This window comes from Falco cherrug, chromosome 4, assembly GCF_023634085.1.
Source record: "Falco cherrug isolate bFalChe1 chromosome 4, bFalChe1.pri, whole genome shotgun sequence".
Classification (NCBI taxonomy): domain Eukaryota; kingdom Metazoa; phylum Chordata; class Aves; order Falconiformes; family Falconidae; genus Falco; species Falco cherrug.
This window is the reverse complement of record NC_073700.1, coordinates 76,972,841-76,994,481: the sequence shown is the minus strand read 5'-3', so window position 1 is coordinate 76,994,481 and position 21,641 is coordinate 76,972,841. Positions and strand designations below refer to the sequence as shown.

Below are 21,641 nucleotides of genomic sequence, written 5' to 3'. Positions count from 1 at the left end.
AATTAATAGTCAGTGCATTAGTCCAATTAGTTTCAAATCAAACGTTTTCAAAACTCATGAGAATTACAGCGACTAAGTCATGCTAATTAAATATTGAAGCAGTAAGTGGAAATAAGCGTCAGGAGAGGTTTTTCTGTGCCCCACTCCCAATGCACAAAGGATTAAAGGGCATTTACTGAAAGTCATTAGCTGGATCTGTGAGCTTCTGCTTGATCCCTAATTTTTCTTTAGCATATTAAAGCTGTGTAAAATATGTAGAAATGCATGAATATGTAAAGCACAGCTACTGAAAATGGCTTTATAAAGACTTCCTCAGAAAAAACCAGCAAAACCTTTTTAAAATATCGAAAAAGCTTCACTGTGTAACTAATGTAGAAAAAAAATACATTTGACAACAGTAATATACCATCTCAAAGTAATACAGAAACACTCTATTACCAGTGTGCACAAGACATAGTAAAAAAGCACTCCTCCAAAAATAGCACAATAACTCTTCTCACAATAATCTGAATATATGCGTAGCCCACAAGTGTAGACTGAGGAGTACATATGATGAAAAAGGAATCAGACAGGTAATTTGACAATAAGCAGAGAAACAGGGAGGATAAAAAACATCAGTGAAAGTGGAAGCTGGGATGGATTATTTTTTTTCTAGAAATACTGATGGCATCGGTGATAATCATTATGCTGCCTGGTGACCCAGCAAAGGAAAAAGAATTAGACTGTGGTTTCTTTTGCCATCATGTCAAAGGAAATCCTGTCTGAAAAGCAGAGCTCCCGGCGCCCTGCTCCCACTGTCCTGTGCTCCTCGAGGCTCCGCACCACCAGCTGCCCACTCCAGGCCCCCAGGCAGCAGCCAGCGCACAGGGTATGTGACACCAAAGGCAGCTGCTCGGGCTGGTACCAAGGGAGCGGGTAAGGCAGGTATCGGGCCAAGGGAGAAGACAACTTCAGCCCACACCACCGCCTTGCTCTTCGTGGTGGCACTCGTTCTTGTCTCATTCCTCTCACCCATTAATGACTTTCTCAGACACGCAGGAACTGGTTAACTCTGGGACCTTGAATTAATCTGGCTAAGCTTGGTAACATCTGCAAGTATTAAAGGAAACTTACTTAATAACATTAGGGCCCTTTTTAAGGAAACCAGCTTAAAACACACCACAGCCTCATGACCACAACTTTCAGTGCCCCCCTTGCTTCCAAGGACCCCTGCTGCAGCCCAGGTGGCATCAGTGTTACTCTATCACAGCTAAACCTCTGCCCAAACTTTAAAAGCTGTTCTGGACAAGAAAGGGGCACGGTGACATCTGCCCACCCCCAGAGCTGGCACACCCACTGGTGGCTCGGGGAGCTTCCCTTGGTTACAGAGAAGTCACAGGTGGCAGTTCCTGCACTTTAATCCAGGGTTTATTAAAGTCAGTAAGGATTCTGCCTTTAAAATCAGTGCGAGCAGGACTAGCCGCCTGTCTCACCTTCCCCTTGCTCTGCATTGCACCAGCATAGTCATAGAGATCTACAGCAGTGAAACAGGGCAAACCAACTGATCTGGTTACATGGTTCAAGGAAGCTCAAAGGCTTTATTAGAAACCAATAAGGAAAGATGTCCCAAGAAAATAAGCAAAGAGGAAGCATATTTATCACATTGCTTCCTTTTTCTCATTACAATCTCAATTTTCAAAAAACTAATATTGCAAATATGTGCCCAACTCTCATTGATGCCCAATAGGAAAAAAAAGACAATAACCAACACCCAGGCTTTAACTTATATATATAAAAATATTATATATATTTCTATATATAAATAACCACATAGGTTATTTAAATAAAGGTGCTATTTGCCCCTGAACAGTTGGAAAAGCACAGGTAAGCAATATGGACACTATATCCCATTATCCGAGAGTCAACCAGTAGCCCGGCTGTTCAAAGCAGTATTGCAAGAGCAAGATACAACGTTGGCATATGGTCTTCACAGAATATCTTCCTGAAAACAAGCTTAACTGTAATCCCTCCAGCTTGGTCCTTTGCAGAGTAAGTTGTGACACACACAACCCACAAAAAAATACTAAGGCAATGTTTTGATTCTGTTTTTTATTGCCCATCTTCACAAACATGATCAGTTCAAAGCCTGTGTTGAACAAACATGGGTATTTTCATCTGGCCGTGTGCTTTAGAATGATTTCATATCATTGAGCCATTTTTTGCCCTAAATGATGCTCTGATTGGTTGCAATTTATTACTCATGAGTAAAATTGCAGCTAACTATTAAATATGCGTTTGTGGCATCCTTCAGATTCTCCAGGGTCAGCTGAAATAAAAACACCCCTGCCAAGTGATTTCACACCCTGATGTCCGAACAGCAAGATCATTTTCTAGTATGTTTCAAAAACATTCCCCATATTTCTGAAATTAAACACTCTCACAACAGAAATAACTCGACTGAAAAACATCACAGGCAAAAATAGGGAGGGAGAGGGAAGCTGAGTGGGTATGTAGGGAGATGCTGGAGGCAAGCACTTCTCTGCAAGGTTTGCCTGCTGGGGTCTTTCAAGCCTTGGACTAGTCATTCCCCCAAGATTTTCCACACAAACCATCCTGACCAGGAATCTCTGGTTTCCCACATTCATTGCAGCTACCCAGACTCCTAAAATTACGGTCCAGCTTCTGGCTTTGCTCCAGACTGCCTTTGCCACCTCTGCATTTCAGCTCCCAGCTGCGATGCCTCCTCCTGGCATCTGGCTCAGGCCAGCAACGAGCTTGGGGCGGGCACCTACCAGCCACCCAGCACCACGGGCCCTGCTTACTGTGGTGGTCTCCAGACACAAGCAAAAATATTTATGACCATGTGAGAGTTTCCATCCCACTTTTATAACCCTGTAAGTGTAGCTCTTAAGTTGTTTTTTTCTGCCTTTTAAAAAAAGCCAGTGTTCCCCTGGCATACATAGAGATAAAAAGGAATCATGTAAGGGCTTGTGCAGCTCCAAAGCCAGGGATAATTGCAAAACATGAGCCTTACCTCACCACTCTGTTTCACTGCGCATTTTTCAACTGTGGCCACAGACAAATTGGTGTCTGCTATCTACATCATATTTTGATTTCTCCTCTTATTTGCTGTATTAATTTTCCTCTTTCTTTTTAAGCAATACTAAATGTAAACATAAAAGTTTGCAAAAAAATGGACTGACATTTGCATTTCCATGACATTAACTACTTGGAATCATAGAATGGTTTGGGTTGGAAGGGATCTTTTAAAGTCGTCTGGTCCAAGCCCCCTGCAGTGGGCAGGGACATCTTCAATTAGATCAGGCTGCTCAGAGCCCCATCAAACTTGACCTTGAATGTTCCCAGGGATGGGGCACCTACCACCTCTCTGGGCAACCTGTGCCAGTGTTTCACCACCTTCATTGTAAAAAGTTTCTTCCTTACATTTAGTGTTTCTTCCTTATATTTAGTCTGAATTTACTATCCTTTACTGTAAAACCATTACCTGCTGTCATATCCCTACAGGCTCTACTAAAAATTTTGTCCCCATCTTTCTTACAAGCCCCCTTTAAGTACTGACAGGCTGCAGTAAGGTGTCCCCAGGGCCTTCTCCTCTCCAGGCTGAACAACCCCAACTCTCTCAGCCTGTTCTCACAGGACAGATGCTCCAGCCCTCTGATCATCTCCATGGCCCTCCTCTGGACCCACTCCAACAGGTCCGTGTCTTCCCTGTGCTGGGGACCCAGAGCTGGGTGCAGCGCTGCAGGTGGGGCCCCACCGGCGCGGAGTATGGGGGCAGAACCACCTCCACTGACCTGCTGGCCACGCTCCTTTGATGTGGCCCAGGGTAAAGTTGGCTTTCTGGGCTCAAAGTGAGCGCACATTGCTGGCTCGTGTCTGGCTTTTCATCCCCCAGTGCCCTCAAGTCCTTCTCTGCAGGGCTGCCCTCATGCTTTGCAGCTAGTAGACATTTGGGACTTGGAGAAGAATTTGGGTGTTGTCCCATTTCACTGTTACTTACCAAGCTATGCTGTCACCAAAAATTACTGATTTCAGTCAAGCCCTTCTTTATTATTATTCAGCAGAATTTGTATTTAAATTCCTTTTACCCAAAAAACTGTTAGTATGCTCCAATAACTACCTTTAAGGATATTCCCTTGCCAGAAATTAAACTGCAGAGCTTTGTGGTTATTTCCAAGTGTTGTCAGATTAAACTTAATATTAAATTAAAAGCTGTTTCACAATGTCAAAAAGAATGTTCTGTATAATAATCTACCTTGTGATGATAATTTTGTATAATTAATGCCACCTTTTCATGCAATCTTTTGTGTTCTGAAGTTTATGCTGTACTCCCACATGGAAAATTAGATCATTGAGCATATGGAGACATTTACAGAACACAGCTCACTACTACCCATTGAATCAACGAAATACTGAAAGGAAAGGAAAATTATTTTAAAATATCAGCTCTTAACCACTATCAGTGTCTTCATTCAAAAGACAGCAAAGAGGATGACGGTAGCTAGAGATTACCACCCTTCACAGGTGCTGCTCCATCTCCACATCAGAACACCAAAAGTTTCTACTGGAGGTTTTCTCCATCTTTCATGGATGGAGATGAACCTCTTACGGCACTTGCTGGAGTGGCAGGCAAGGGGGCAGGTTCACCCCCCAAAACTACTAGTCATGCCAACATACTCACTCCCTATGCAGTTTCTTCTCACTAAATCCATCAGTGGAAGATTATTCACACCACACCAAGGGACAATTTGACCCAAATCCAGGCAGAACATTTTAAAGCCTGCATCAACAGTACTCAGCATGAGCCCTGGACAGCTTGGAAGCAGGATGGAAGACCTGATGCTGCCTCCTGATTCCCCATCACTGCACAAGGTACAACATAGCATGTCCTTCCCCTCCACCCTCCACACTTTGCTTCACAATTTTCCTTGTAGAAACCACACTGTGCTATAGATCTAGATAATGGTCACTGCAACAGTAAAAATCTGCATTGTTAATAACCTCATATTTTAGTTTTAGAATCTTAGACATTTTGAAGTCACTTGCCTTAAACCTGGGAGCAACTAAAACCTGTTAAAGCCTCAGCAAGATCAGAGTTGGAAGATTTTGTAATTCTCTACATTTACATGCTTTATGTTTCAGACATATAGGTAAACTGCCTGAAAAATACCCTCAGAGAAAATCTGATTCATTTTGTTCCACCCTGTTTCTCTTGTTTCCAAACAGAAAACTTGCATTTTCCCTCCTTTCCCCAATTCAGAGGGCAGCGCCACAGAAACCACACAATGACCAGGTTCTGCTCTATCACAGACAGGTACAATTCTGAAATCCCTGGAGTTGCTTAGAGGTTACACAGTGCAGGGAGTCTAAGGGCCACATCAGTTCTTCTGCACATCAGTTGCACAAGCATGTTCACTGGGCATCTCCAAAACTGAGGGTTCCTTCAGTTTGAAGCACCACCAAGAACTCAGAACACCCTTTTTTGTATATTAAAGATCTGCTTGTGACTCAAAGTTGATGATCAATAATAGCATGCAAAGTTTTCAAAGACCAAAATACACATCTCTCTTCTAAGAGAGAAGAAACTGGATTCTTAGTAGCAAGAAATAAATTCAAAACTGGAATAAAATTAAATTAGCATCTTGAAAATAGTTACAAAACAAGTTTGCTGGAAGGAGCAGGCCATTTCCTGTTGAAGTGATTCCTACTTAAAGAATTTTCCTCCTGGTATCTGTTTCCTCTTGTATTCCCCTCTCTCCACATCCTCCTCTGGGACTATGGGACTTGATGACATCCAGATATGACTTGGGCAGAGACAGAGGACAGGATTCCCAACACTGTGTTTGGAAGAAGATAAGGAGAGATAGGAAGCTGCTTTTACTTGTGAGAGAATGTGGTTTATCCAGACATCTCAATAGTGTGGGGACCAGGAGTTCAGGAGAGACCTGTCCAAAGGTAGCAAATGCATCATCGTTTCTTTTACAGGTCCACCAGCCCACAGGCTCTACAAGCACAACCAGGATGTACGGTTTGCACAACTTTTCTCATGCAAAGGCACGTAAAGAGTAATACAACCTACAAAGGGGTTAGAGGATGTTTCGCGGTCAGCTCAAACTTCTCACAGAATGCAAAGATGCCAACATCTCCTCCTCCTCAGAAATGCAGCACTGCTACAAGCATCAGCTGCCATAAATACTTTGTTGGCAATGCAGAACCTGACATGGGCAGAATATGAATTAGTCTGTTACTTCCAGGAGGACAGCACACACGTGGCATGGACAAGAAAGCCACGGGAGGTTTTCAACAGCTAAGAAAAAAGAATGTATTTTTGTTACGTAAAATTATGTAAAATTACATTTTACATGGTTTCTTTTTGGTCTTCCAAACAACCCCAAGCACAGTGTCACCAGCAAGCCTCTCCTCCCTCTATGGTGCCAGAGGACCTGGCTAAAAGCAAAATAAAAAGCAATCTGAGTGTGATTTTTCTTTTTTTAATCACATGCCAAGTATGACACCAGCCTTGTGCACAGGAAGCATCTGGACACACTGGAAAGAATTTCCTGAGTCGCTGTGAGCGACAAGCTCAGCTAACAGCTGCTTTCCATCAGCAAAGAAGAGCAAATCGGTCCCGTGCTGCTTCCCTCAGAAGAAAAGGGGGGGAAACCCTCAGCATTCTATCTAAAACAAACAAACAAAGCCTTTCAAAAAGCTAGTAAAATGGATTCAGAGGCTTTTTGTTTTGGTTTGTAAACGTAAGACTTCCACAACATCAGTATTTAGCCTGAACTGCTAACACAGTTAGCTAACAGCTATGAGAAGAGAGAACTGGAAAGCAAATCCCTATTAAGAGTGTTGAAGGAGTATGTTATACTATTTATCTTCCGAAATAAAACTGAAAAGGTTATTGAGCAAGAACAAACTAAAGACCAAGTAAAGGAAACACAGCATGTTACTAGCTCAAGGAAAAGAATACGCAATGTAATCTTTAATAAGCTTTCTCCACAAAGCAAAGTCAATCTGTCTAAATTTCTCTTAAATGGCACTGGCTTCGAAGAAAAATCTACAGCAAGTAGATGATAAAAAAAGCCTCAGTTTTCTCAGCCTTCAGGACCTTAAGGTCTTCAGTAATGCCAAAAATATATGACTATAAAAGATGATTTTTCTTCCCCTTACACCCAGAATTTTATTAGTTTGTCACAAAATACTTTTGTTATCCCTCAGTCCTTCCAAAGTAAGTTAAATCAGAAGAAACAGCAAATAGCAGTAGTTAGAGAAGTAGCATGAGGACCCACCTGAATCCTCTTAAGAGAGGAAAAAATGGAAGAAGAAAGAGGTAAGAGGCTCAGTGGGAAAACATGAGTGACAGAGGTGGCTGAAAACAACTGGTAAGATTTAGAAAAAAAAGATGGATAGTAATGACCTGTAAAAAATGTGATCATAACAATTCCAATATATGAAGAAGGAGAGAAGTGCAAAAATTAAAAGCTTCCTCTCTTGGGCTGGGGGAGGATCCTGAAAAAGTTGAAGTATCCATTGTGGTTTGGTTTTTGGGTTGTTTTGGGGTTTTTTTTTGTTGTTTTTTTTTTAATTACTTGAGCTCTTCTTTCCTGGCCAAATTGAGCCTGGAGTGAATCTCTTCCTGCTAGAAGTAGTTCCCCAGCCGATTATTTTCTTTCCACACGAGCCCTGGCTCTGCCATACTCCACCTGAACCCCTAGCAGCTCTGGACCAGCTGGCTGCAGCCTGATGTCATCTTCCCTCTGGTGCTCCACCAGCATGTGGAGAAGGCTCTGACAGGGTGTCAGGGGTCACCACATAGCTCTCAAGCAGGTAAAAGCACTCAACCCTCTCTATCATAGCCCTGCAGCTGCAAAGCTCCCCATGGGTCAACAAGTGAAGAGAAAAGTTTCAGTCAAGAAGACTGGCTTCCTCCAGAGCTCTTCAGGGATGTGTGCCATCCTCCCCAGCTACACAGTGGTACCCATGCTGTCCAACCACAGCACCAGGCATCTCAGTGAAGCACCAGACTCCATCCAGAAAAGCACAAACCACCCCCAGGCAGCGTCTGGCATAACCAAAGGCTGAACTCTGCTCTCAAGCAGGGTGAGATGACTATCATTCTATACCACATCTCAGTCCAGAGCATTACTAGTGTCATGAGATAAAGTCCAGATTTCTGGCATAAAACTACAACCTCTGGCTGGGACTAAAGCTCTGATCCACCTACCTGCTACTATCCACCTACATGCTCCTTTACCCATGCCAGACTTCGACGTCAGCACACAGAGCAGTGCTAGATGTGCTATTCAGAGGGGTATTAGTGAGCCAGTAGAGGCCGCAGAGTATAAGAAGCTGTGAAATGGTGCATCCACCAGCTGATGATCAGAAATACAATTACTCTCTCTGAAGTACGCTATGGATGGTCCCACCATCTATAAAACCATAATAGCTTCTGGTTTCCTATTAAACTGTGCTTCTTGTGATTTCTGTGGGATGAATTCCACAGGTTATACATCATGTAAAAAGAAAAAAAATAATCCTTATTATTCACTGATCTTCCACTCCACTGAAAGATCCCAGTTCTTGAATAATAAAGCGGAGGTGAGCGTAACAGTGTCATTCATCTCCTCCAATGTACAGAATAGGAAGCAGAAGAAATGCTGAGAGAAGTCACCTTCAGAGATTTTTAAACCACTTAATGACACCATAAAAAACTCAAATACCTGCCCCTCTGATGCTCCTTCAAGGAAATTTCCCATGATTTCCGTCCTTTGTTTCCCCATTCAGCTGTACAAGTGAAGCTAGTTCATAAATGCTTGAGGTTCTGAGCAAGTGCACATACTCTGCCAGCTTCATAGGCTCGAGGAAAGTGTGCATACACAGGTCATGGTGTTTCACAGGTCCTACGCTAAGAATGTCCCTGCCCTCCTCCAGAGCCACGCTGTGTTCCTGGCTCCTGTTTTCCAGCACTGAAGACATTTCCCAGAGCAGACAACACCACAGAGAGGGTTTGTGGTCTTATGGGAAACAAAAGCTATTGCACTAGAGATGACTGGGAAACAGCTCTCCTGGGCTGTGCCAGGAAAGGCAGAAAGGTAACAAACAGGCACGCTCTTCAGGAAATACCAGTCCTGCAAGAAACGCTTAGTCTGTCCCAAATCGTCTCCCACACATCTGCTTGAGAAGCAAAACAAAATAAAAACAAATAAATATTTGACACTGATGTCCGATTTCAAAATCTGATTCTGTAAAATGGCAAAGTGGTATGAAATGTCAGTGTATGTTTCCTTATCATACTGTCCTTCACAGTTGGCCAACACTTCAAATACTTTTCAACTCTCTGCATTCCAAAAAGGCTCCAAACTCTTTATGTTACTGAAAAACAACTCGAAAATTAAGGTATTTAAAAGATTTCCTGAGTGAACAGAGAGAAAATAATAAAAAAAATGTTTTAATTTAAACTTCCTTTTCATGATTTCTTTTAAACTGGCACAGACTTTTCCTATTTTCTGCTTTCTTCTCTTTGAACAGGGTGAAGCTGTATTGCGTCCAGATGATCATGACTTTGAAATGACAGCACAAAATGAAACACACCTGGAATAAAAGTGTTAAACAGATCTTCACACCCTCTCATGGCTTCTTGCCCCTGTCTCCTCCTGAAACCCATTATCTCATGCCCCTCCCCAGCCTCTGCCCCACAAAACTTCTGACGTGTCTCAATGTCTCCACCAACAAGGTCAGCTGCAAAATAAATGAGATGGGGACTGAGATGGCACCACACCACAGAGGCAGGACTGCAACAAACTCTGCACGCCAGTCCTGCTCAGTGCTCCTGCCACCCCTAAAGGCTGATACTGTTTCACAGAGCCTCAGGGTTGTGGTATTTTCCCATCCTTCCTTTTTACATCTCATTTTGCACCCATTCCCCATGGAGACTGCAGTGACACCCGGTACAGTTTACCCTGAATGTTAACTGTGTGCATTTCTACTTAAAGATGATCTCTGCATCATCCTTCAAAAAATGTAGGAGACCAGATAAACAAAACCCACGGAGATTACTACATAAAATTTCCAGTAAGTTGATGCTAGTCTGCAGAGAGCATCTTACCTCAGGAGGACTTCAAACCAAACCAAACCCCCAATCAAACAAACAAAAAAACCCCACCAAACCCCAAAAAACCAATCCCCCAGCAGCTTCAAAAAGGCACATTTGCTTATAATATTTTTGCATCCTAAGTGATGCACACAAAAGGAAAATCTGAAAAACTTGAGCAAAAATAATTTCCTTCGCTTTCATTCAAAATTCTAAGAAAAATAGCTATTAATTCATCATATCTTATCAATGTCCTCTCTCTATTGGATTACAGTTTGTGTAAATTACAATGTTTGTGCTGTTCTCCATGGACATTATAGACGACATATGAAAAAAACAGCTGATGTGTGAGTACCTGACATCAAGTGGCAACCAGTGCACAGCCACAACTACTTCACTTACCAGAGCATATCATGCAGTCTTTGAGGTGCGTACCACTATGACACAGGGGTAAACAATGAAATCAAAGCAGACCCAAAAGCAGTATAAACATGAACCCCATGTCACATAACTAGATATAGTAAACTTCTGGGTTTGTTGGGAAATGGTGATACCTATTCCACACAATACAGCAGCATTGTTAAATTAAAATTAAATATTTTAATAATAATTATATAATTATATATAATTAATTATATAATTATATAAAAATAAATAATTAAAATTAAGATTAAAAAATAAACTTAAAGCACTGCAGTTTCGGTTCTGTGCATCTTTACCTCACTCGTTCAAGTCCATCCAATGAGAAAGCCACAAATGGCCAGCTCTAACCCTACCTAAGTAGACCCAAAGAGACAAATTCCTTATATTGCTACCCTTTGCTGACAGCTTTTTCTTACCATGTAGCATACAAAGCTGTGTATGTTGTAGGTGTTACTTATCCTGTAAACAAGTTGCCTGTCACATGCAGATTAACAAATACTGCGTCCGTGCCTCTGCCTGTCCTCCTTTCTGGGATAAATGCCAAAAAGCAGTAGTGCTATCCCCCAGGAGTCCAATTCATGGGAGGGAAAGCCCTACACTCGTGTTGCAAGGGTAACAACAAGATTCACAAAGGTGGCTGCAGTGTTAGCCACCTGTCAGAAAAGGAGAAAGATGTTGCTAAGACCTGTTTTTCACTTGTATGAAAAGGCACTTCACTGGCACGGGGACTTCTAAACCTCCTTACAGATGCTGGAGTGACTAAGGGCTTACACAAGATCTCCAGGGATTAGGTTATTAATGATGCTTATGGTTTTGCATGAACTGGGTCACTAGGGATTAGAAATGTTAGATCAGAATAGAACCAGAACTAAACACATTCCTTGTCTTTTTTTCCCCCCTTTCATTTCTTCTTATTCAGCTACACATGCTCAGGTTTGCACAGCCTAGAGACCAGCTTCTTACCTTGCTCAAATGCTGGGAACAGAAACACTTCCCTAAAAACAACACAATTTTACTGCAATCTTGTTACTTCTCTCTTCAAGCCAGATGTCATTCAAAGTTTGTGATTTGGTTATCAACCTATGGCATCTGCAAGTGTTGACAAGTCCACAGCTCTTCAGATATTTCTCCTGTCAACTTCAGAATGACTGTTTCACAATATTTTTGCCCATTTTAGCCCCAGGAAAGAAATCAACCTTCACTCCCAGCAGTTAATAATGCAATAGTGAGTGGATAAAAGTGAATCAAGCCTACATTTCACAAAGATAATTTTTCCACGCTCACCACACCTGTGTACTGACATGTCTCAGCATAAAAGGTGCATTTTATACCTTTCAGAAAGCTTCCAGATTATGCCATCCAGGTATACGACAGATGTCAAGAACCTAGCAACAAACTTTTGAAACTGGGAAAAGACAGTTATGTGTAAATTATAGAGACTTATAATACCAAAGTTATTTTAGCATAAATTCATTAATTGGCCCAAGCTTTCTCAAGAGTCAGTCTTAACATTTGATCCACAGAAGGATGAACTCAACTCCTTTAATGGAAACTCCCAAACAGTATGTCTTTCTTGATAATGTCTCAACCCATATATTCTTCTCAGATGTTATAAAATTTCATATTTTTTTAATCTATTCAGCTATTCTTTTTAGTGTGCACTACTTTCTTATTCACAGTTCTAAAATTAAGAACACCAGATTTTTAGCAGATTTGGCTCTTCAAAACCCCCCAAACACAACCATTTTCTACAAAACTGGAAATTGAAGTTACATACAGAGACCTTCAGAAGCACGGGAACAGGAGGAAAACAAAAACAAGAATACCCCACACAACCACAGAACACAGAAGTCACTAAAGTTAAGCATTCCACTCAATCTAACAGTGTTTGGTGCACAGCTGCTGAAACAGATCAGCCTCCAAAGAAATGATCACAAGATACTACTAAGAGTCTTGATTGCTTCTTCTGGTGTTTTGTCATGATGTTATGTTGAGAAATACCATCTGGCTTTTGGCCCAGTTCAGTGCCAACTAGACAAGTTAGTTCTTTCCCACCGGTTATCTCTGGCTCCTGATTCTGCACCTGGACCTCAAAGCAGGATGCAGATCCTCCTCTCATGTTTCTACAGAAGTAAGGAAACTATTATTGTTGCAACTTCAGCATTAGCGAGAAAACTCTAGCTAGTGATGAGATTCATCTGTCCTAAAGCTTGAGGCATTAGTACATAAAAATGGCATAACCAGTTAGGCAGTAGAGAGGACCACAGTTTGGATTCTGGAAAACAAGGTTCTCATTCTGACGCTCCATTTCAGTGTGACCTTCCAACAACGTCAGAACTGTACCTTTACTTTTCCCTCCCTGGCTTTTCCGGACTGCGTTCCCCTACAGACACATACTTGATATGTGAGTCCATACAGCTTTGTACAACCTTGAGACCTCATCAACAAGCCTCATATAAAGCACTCAAGTTGGTGCACACTTAGCCTAAGGCCAAGTACAAGAGAGAAGGATGGACTCTCTTGCACCAGTTGGAGCACAACCCTGCACATAGCGCAGAACCGGGACGGAACGACGACAGCTGCTTTGCAACTGTCTCTTACCTACAAAAGGAGACTAAGTGCTCCTAGTCAGCTTCATGATGTGGATGTGCCAGTTTATGCAAAGCGTGTGATACACAGAAGTGAATTTGGCACAGCAGACACACCATGAGAGCGCTGTGTGTCAAAGAGCTTAAGTGCTGAATTGCATGTACGTAGCTGAACATTTGTTCCTAGTTAGATAGTTCTAACTCCTTCCAGGAAAAGAGCATTTTTAATTTCTTTCTCAATACTATTTTGACATAACCTGTAACAACCAGTTGTACACGTACCAGATTCCAGAAAATTGTAGTATGGCCCTAAGGTATTGGTACATGCACACCTGAACTGGATGAGTTACTGCTGCATTACAAGTCACAAGTGTGAGGATTTGCTTTACCTCGAGTTCAAAAGCAGAATCCCAGGAACTAATCCGATCCCTCTACCAACAACACATTTAAAGGAAGATTATTTCTTCCACAAAGACTGTATGTCCTTCAGTAAGTCTGTTCTTTGCTGCATGTCTCTACAAAACCGCTGTCAATAGCTGAACAAGCTATTCCCAGAGGTACTGCTGCACTTACTAAGCAGCCACAAAGAATGAAGCACTCACGTTTCTAGGTCATGTACAGTCAAGAAAAGCCAAAGACGAACTCAAGTGTTCATTTCCTTATCTGATCAGAAATATCTGATGATCCATGAAATGCAGCAAACAAACTGTCTCCCCCTTACCATTTTCAATTGCATTTCATCCTGCACTTGCAAAATGCTAGACGGGACCTGAATTGTTAGCATTTCACAAGAGGGGAGGGGAAAAAAGTCTCAGCCACACAGAATTTATATGTACGCACACAGAACCCTGTTCTCCTGAGATTTCAATTCAATCCACCAAACTAAGAAGGTCAGATAAGCACCTGAAATTTCTTATACTTATCTGATCAAGGTCTCCAAAGCCCTGCCATCCATCACTAATTTTGTCATCAATATGATTCAAATAAAGCAATGACTGATTTTGGCCTATGTTTTTTAGAGCCTTATCAAAATTATTTCTTGATTGCAAACCAGGTATACCTCATAGCTGGTAAACATTTAAGAGTGCTGATGTACTGGCTCATTGGTAACTGAAAACATGGTACCATGGCTTTTCTCACAAACTTCTAGAGCGCAACTATAATTAATTAACTGCTATTGTGCTCCTTTGTAAGTGAGAAAAAGATCAAGCGATTAGTCCAGCTGCCTATGCTTAAATCTACTAAACCAAGCACAAGCATTGCAGCTGGTCCACTCCTGCCATACAGAAATGGGTTTGTGCGAATGAATTCTCTTCTGACAAATATATTCCTTTTAGCTTCATCCATAGATACACCTGAAAAAGTTTGTTTCACCTACTCTCTTAGAGGCCATAAAACCCTGTTTCACCTGAATTAGTGAGTCCCTTTCTAGTGACACAATTCACAGCTCCTCCTAGGTCCTTCTTTTGCTCATTCCATATAATAACAAGGCTTAGTACTACAGAAAGGGAAAAAGGAAAAAAAAAGAAAGAACCTCACACACTCTTTCCAAGTGACTCTCCACTACCAAACTCTCACAAGCTCTCGTCTTACAAAAGAAATGTGTACTCGTGAAAAAAACAATAAAGCCATAACCTTAGAGGACAGTCTAGATCTATATTCCCACATTCAACACACAGACACTTGCAATAAACAGACTTTCTTAAGGAAAGATATTGCATCATTTTCCAACTGCAGTGCAATCAATCATTTGAAACATTTGTTTTGTTTTATCAGATGCTCATCTGTCTCAAGTGACAAAAACATACTGCTTGCTTGCTTGCTTTCTGCAGTCCCATATCCAGCATATACCCCAGCAGCAGGGGAAAGAGACAGCATAAAACTATACCTTCCCATCCACGTACAAGTCTTACCACATAGTTTCGTGATTTTCCCAAAATATTTAAGAACATTTTTCTGCCAGAGCACTGCTAAGTGTTTGACAAGAATAAATGAAGGCTACTATTTGGACATACCTGTCATACTTACACATTCTGCCAATTATTCCTACAGGACTGCCAGTGAAAACACTACTGAAATACACAGTGGTCATCATCATTGCTCATGTCTCACAGTGATGCTATGTGAAAATACAGGACAGCAGACACTGCTGTCTTACAAACCTTTATCTTCCCTCCTCTTTGCTTTCTCTGAGCCTTTACAGGAGGATTTATGTACTTTTGCATCAGCTGATAAAAAGAACTTTTAATCATCTGTGCCAGCATATGCCCACATATAACAGTACATTTCGGTCTGTGTCTTTGGCAACACATCCTAAAAATTAGCAACAGCCAAGGCTTTGATTCATAAACCGTAAGATCACACACAACCACACAGATCTTTTCAGCTTTTACTCTAATATCTAATCTGTACATTAAAAACACACCAAAGAGCATGCCTTGCCCACTTAGTAATTCAGACAATGGCCAACTACCAAGACTGTTCAAACTATTTTTGCTGCCTACCCTAATATTTTCTGCCCTTAATTTTGGGACTGTCAGTACCTCAATAGCCCAGAAACTTTATAATTTAAGGAGAAACACACAGTAAACATAAATGAAGAGTAAAAAGTATATGGAGATGTTTTTTTCCCTCAGACTAAGTACTTCAGGCTGAACTGAGTGATTCTGTGAAACACATTTTGTGTACAGCATAAATACACTTTCTATGCATAAATTATGTTCAGTTTTTCAGCATGTATTTTATTAGTAGGGAGAATTCCCTAATATAACAGAACACCACAGACTTTTTCCCAGGGAAAACCTGCGCATGCACTATTATTGAGTCATGTAAATAATACTAGAGCAGAGAAATGGTTCAAAGAGAAGATTCTTTCTCTGGCAGAGGACTGACCAGACAGTGTAGTCTGTTAAATCCACTGATCATCTTAAGGATTCTCCAGTTACAGATGCATGTGGGCCTTGCCCACGTCTTTACAGAACCCCTCCAACTACCACCCTGAGCTACTGTACTATAGCCAATACTCACTACGTAGGTAAACAACTGTGAAAAATTATACAGGAAAAACCTTCACAAAATTGTAGCCCACGACTACATATGGTGGGTATTGATGGAGCTTTTGCAGTACAAATAGTGCCCCAAATCACTTCTCCACACAGAGAAAGTTTCCAGCGATAAGGGACACATGTGAGGCATGTTCTTTTAAAAACTTGACTCCCATTAAGCAGCTCATTGTTCATAAAGGGAATAGTGTTTACACAGGAAAAAGCCCAGTTTCAACAAATCTGAAATCCAACAGATGTTTCCTTCTGTCTAAGCAAAACAAGTTTGTGACCCATTTCTGCCAAATCAGAAAGCTTCAAAATTAATTCTACAGGGAAAAAAAGCCTGTACTTAACAGAACGATCTCAGGAAAAAAAAATCAGGAAAAATTATATTTCAAAATTGCAGCTGCTACTAAAGTGAATTAACTTGGAAAATGCAGTTGTCTTTAAAGAGAATGCTTTATGATCTGGGTTTGAAGGGCTACAACATGATAAATATAATTTGGGTTTGTGCTGGAAAGAGAAAGTAGGACAGGTTGTTACTCACACGGTTCTGTGCCACAATTGCTCTCCTCAAATCAGTTTAACCTCTCTTTTCCAGACCTGCCCAGCATCCCTCCAAAATGCCCGCCCAGCTGCTCGTGGCTTCCTCAGATCTCTCAAGACCTCTCTTCCTCTGCACACAGGAGTTAAATAATAGAAGTGGCTGAGCAGGGTATAAAAGGTATATCTCTTAATTTTATTTTTAATTCTACTACCAGTAGACACTAATCATAAAGCAAGCAAAAGCACTATGTAGAAGTGTAAAAGATACACAACTTCAGGCTTTGCCAAAGTCCTGCTGTTGAGACTGCACTGCTACACACCTGATGGTTTCACTTACCATCACAAGAAAGTTTCAGGACTTTCAGGGTATACCTGATGGTATTATATGATTACAGAGCAAAGCTGGATCTGCTAACATTCTGCTGCACAAATGAATGCTGCGAAGGCAGCATCTTCCAGGGAGCTGGTGCGTTTCCTGTAACCAGCAATACCTTGCTCCAGAAGATGAACAAAGATGGACCATGTCCTGCTGAGAATTTTATCCAGTTTCTTACAGCTTTTATAAAATGCAGTTGCAGAGGCCCAACAAATTAGATTAACAGCTATATACAAGTGTCAAAGCCAAAGCTAAAATATTCTTAATCATGAGTATGACAAGCGTAGTCAGTGCATGCAATCTCCTGCACCCACCTTTGCCTCCACAAGTCCCTTTTTCACTAGATTTCACTCCAGTTAGTTCTTGTCCTGGCTATAACTGTGAGCATTATACAAAGTTCCCACCTCCACAACGTTTTATGTGCAGCATGCTCAGCCCTGAGGTTCCTTACCCCAGCCGTGGCCTCTGCATGTCCTGAGATGAGTATAACAAGACGGGGCTACAATCTGGCAGCAATGCAACACACCGTTATTACAACCAACACGAATATTAGCAGTGTGAAGGAGACCCCACGGAGACACATTTCAAATCTGCCTATCAAACAATAATAACTGAAAGCAGAGGTGGTTTTCTCTCTCCCCCAGTAATCCTATTTGTCCTTTAAATAGATCTTAAGTATAATCTCAAACTGACAGCATTTTTGTACAGAAATACCAGCTCAGACCTAATTGGATTTGTCAGACAATCACAGCTAAATAGTTCTGCGAGCTCCAACAGCTGAACAGCTACAGAAAAAAACTTCCATGATGGAATGTATAAGAATATGAAAGTTCATTTCAAGAGGAAAAATTTCCTCTGAAAGTGGTAAAAAACGATAAGTTGTTCCACAGTTCAAACCCCGTCTCTTAGCAATATAAGGATGTGGTGTGGCGTAGCTAGGGGTTGTGTGAGCTGCTCCATGTAGAGGATTACTTGCAGTTAACCACCCAAACATTGTTACTTCAGGCTTCTCTAATTGCTACAATTGCTAAAGGTTTGCCAATGCAAATTTGCTTTGTTTGAGGTTTTTTAACCATGAGTAATAAAATGGGGGCAAAAGAAACCAGAGAATTCTGAAAGGAACACATAACAGTAGCATTTGAAAAGAAAACAAGTATACATTACATCACATACAAACAAAAACAATAGAGGAATACGTATTTTAGCTGAAGAGCAGAAATACCTCCTACTCCTCTGGAATTCTTGACTTTTTTCCTCACCAATATATATATATGTACACATGAAACTTGCTCTGTATGTATCATATACATATATCTGCTGTGTGTATCATCAGCTTCTTGTTCTTACACGCTTCTTTGGGCTGGAATAGTGCATTTCAAAGACAGTCTAGGATATAATGGCCTAAAATCCAAACAAACCTCATCCTCCAAACGGCAAGGCAGAATACATTATGATGATGCAGAGGTTACAGGTTAAGGAAGTATCATAGGCCAAATCTTACAACACTTCCAATACCTTCAAATTGTGGTTTCTTTAATGAAGATTTAGATTACTCCATATTTCACATTTATAATTAGGAGAATATCAACTTGAACACTCCGTGACACTGTTTCTCTATTTGCACAATTGGTAACCAGCACACCTGTACTGATGAATGTAACTAAACTTCACAATTAATTCCAAACCATGCCCCACCTGGGACAAAAGTGATTTGAGATAATGTAAAGAGTTTATCACCATCAACATCAAGACTGAGGAGTTATACACTCTCCTACCTGTTGGCTTATCCACACCAAGGAATCCAGCCTGTCCCAGGGTTTTAAATACTTTATGTGCTGGGAACTGACCTTCTTCTTCCCACTTGTCCACAAAGGGATTAATTTCCTTATCGATGATCTAGATTTGAAAAATAAATTTTAAAAGTTATTAACACAGACATTCATACAGAAGCATATTTTACTACTTCTGCCTAAAAACTTTAATTTAAAAAGAAAAAAAAATACAGGGAAAATTTTGAAAGCACATTAATTTTCTTACTTCCTGTTGAATGTCCTTATTCTCCACCCACCCACAACTATTACAACAGATGCAACAAGGCAAATACAAGTAATTCTTTTAGCAATTACAACTACTACAACAGGAAGTCATCAGAGCCGGTTTAAGCCTCTCCAGGACCTATGAAAACAGCAGTTTCCCCTCACCACTTGTTACCTTTTGCAAACAGTTTCTAGGAAGTGATAGGAAGGGAAACCTGGATTATTCTCAGAGGGATCTTGACACAGAAGGTTGATGATCTGTTCACGATGACCACATAGTACGCAAGACAGGCAAGCAGGAGAGACCGCATTTCCCCTGCCTTTCCCTGAAGGGCTCGCAAGGATGTCAGTGCTGTTCAGGGCACTTGTGTCCAGTCTGCATTTAGACCTCCCTAGGATACGGCAAATCTCGTCTTCTTACAGGTTTTATAGTATTTCCAAGCCTAGTCCCTGGGCGACTGTCAACTGGGCTATTGCTGCACATTTTCCAAAAGTCAGTGTCCTCAGCTGCCTGGCTACTGCCCTTGCTCTGTCCAGGCTGCTGTCTGCCCTTCCAGCTGTTGCAAGCAAAACACATCTGGAATACAGCCACAACATTCAGTAACACTTTTAGGTTTCAGAGCACAAGGGTTGGACGTCTCGCCCCACAGAGTCCCAGATTTCCATGGCTATGGGAAAGCAGCAAAATGGGTGACCTGCAGCTTTGCAGCTGACCTCTAATCCCAGCAGTAACTCCTGACCAGAGTTGGCTCCATGCCAAACAGCCCTATGCCATGGGGTGCACGGGGCGTTCGTGCTTCTGCCACCTCACACTTGCTCCTGCCAACCTGTCACAAGGCAGATGTGGTGTCAGTAGCTCTCAAAAGGAGTCAGTTGCACAGCACCCACCTCTGCCCACCTCCCCGAGCAAAGCAGGGGCTGGCACAGGCTGCTTCTGCCATTCTGCCGACTGCACCCCGCACCCGGGTCAGCAGGCACAAGGGGGTCCACATGTGAAACAAAAAGTCACTGTCCTTCCCCCAAGCCAAACCTTACCAAAACAAACAGCAATTCCCAACAGAAAGGTAACGCCCTTTAATCAGTGACCGCAATTTTACTGCTACACTGTTTCACAAAGAGAGAATTTATTATTTTAGAACTTGTGCCTCTTCGTCTTTTCTCCACAGTAAATAAACAAGTCCTGTAGCGCTAACTGTTCCTTGACCTGGAAATAAACCCCTCTCCCTCCCAAACTGCTGTGCTCGTGAGACCCTGCAGAGCCTTCTTCTGAACTATCTATTTATTGCGCATTCTTCGGAGAATTTCAGCCCATATATGGCTGCTTTCTGCTTCCCAGTCAGCCACAGAAATAAGGATACTTCACTATTGGTAACAGAAAAATCACTTTTTCACTTTTCTCACCAAATTCTAAGAAATGTACGTACTGAATGTTCAACTCATTCATTAATTATCATCTCTCTTCATCTCTTATGCTGAATAACCTAGGCCTCCTGATCAATAGCAACAAAATACTCACCAGGTCACTATCTAGGAGAGCCCACATGTAACTTCACTACTGCCACAGCCTAGATGCTCAGATTCTAGGACGCTGGCCCTCAATGTTGAGTTACAAATGGTGAAACGCCTTTTGATTTTTTGTAATAATACCTGGCAATGTTAACGGATAACATCCAGCAAAGTGCCAGAAGCAGGTTATGAAGCACATACAGAAAGTTATCTCAGTGTTTTAATGGATTCTGGCAAAAGTATGAAGTGAATGTACTAACAGAGTTTTGTGCTTGTTATGGTTGGTACTAGGCCAAGTGTTTCACAGCCCACATACAAAGCTACCTTTGAAGTCAAACTAAGTCAGAAGAATGACTAAGGCATAACAGAAGTTATTTTACATCATTTCTGCAGATTATCACCTGCTTGCTCCTGTGCCTTTGAGTAAAACTCAAATTGTTTGACAGAGCTGAGGTTTAATTATTCCCAGGTGAAGTTTGCTGTGTTGAGTAAAACAAGATCTCCCTTGCATGACGCAACAAAAAAAAGCCAAAGACAACCTCACTGCTCAGACCACTAATGGTGCATGTCTCTAAGTTCAAGAAGAATTACTATCACAGCCCAGATACTGATATCCACAGATTTTTTCTTAGCCATTGGACCATCCACTTTAAACCGTATTTTTGCAAAGAAATTAAATAAGTCCTATCAAAAGCTTTTACACTTTAGACACAAATAGTTCGTATAAATCACACATGCTACTCACACTCATAAGGGCAGCTGGGGGAACAGCTCCCCTTGTACTGCCACATACAAATATAAACCACATTACCAGAGAACTGCAGTACCGGTCACCTGGCTGATGCTTTGGTACTGATTATTGGATATTACCATCCCTTCATATAAAAGTAAACTGAAACAGAGAGATGTATTTTGAAAGGTCAAGCCAGCAATGACTGAAGGAACACAAGCAGTTACACAACATTTGCTTAAAACATTGCTAATAACAGGTTTATTTCAATGCAGGTGAAATAATGCTGTGTACCTAAC

The 21,641-nt window shown here is 41.4% G+C and overlaps 1 protein-coding gene across 1 annotated transcript in view; it reads right to left on the bottom strand.

The window, feature by feature from the left end:
• Positions 1-21,641, bottom strand: part of LOC102055577 (probable acyl-CoA dehydrogenase 6) — a 90,643-nt gene that overhangs the window by 55,432 nt on the left and 13,570 nt on the right. Inside the window, exon 2 of the mRNA XM_055706629.1 lies at positions 18,846-18,966. Coding sequence (XP_055562604.1) covers positions 18,846-18,966 — 121 coding nt within the window. The remainder of the gene's footprint in view (positions 1-18,845; positions 18,967-21,641) is intronic.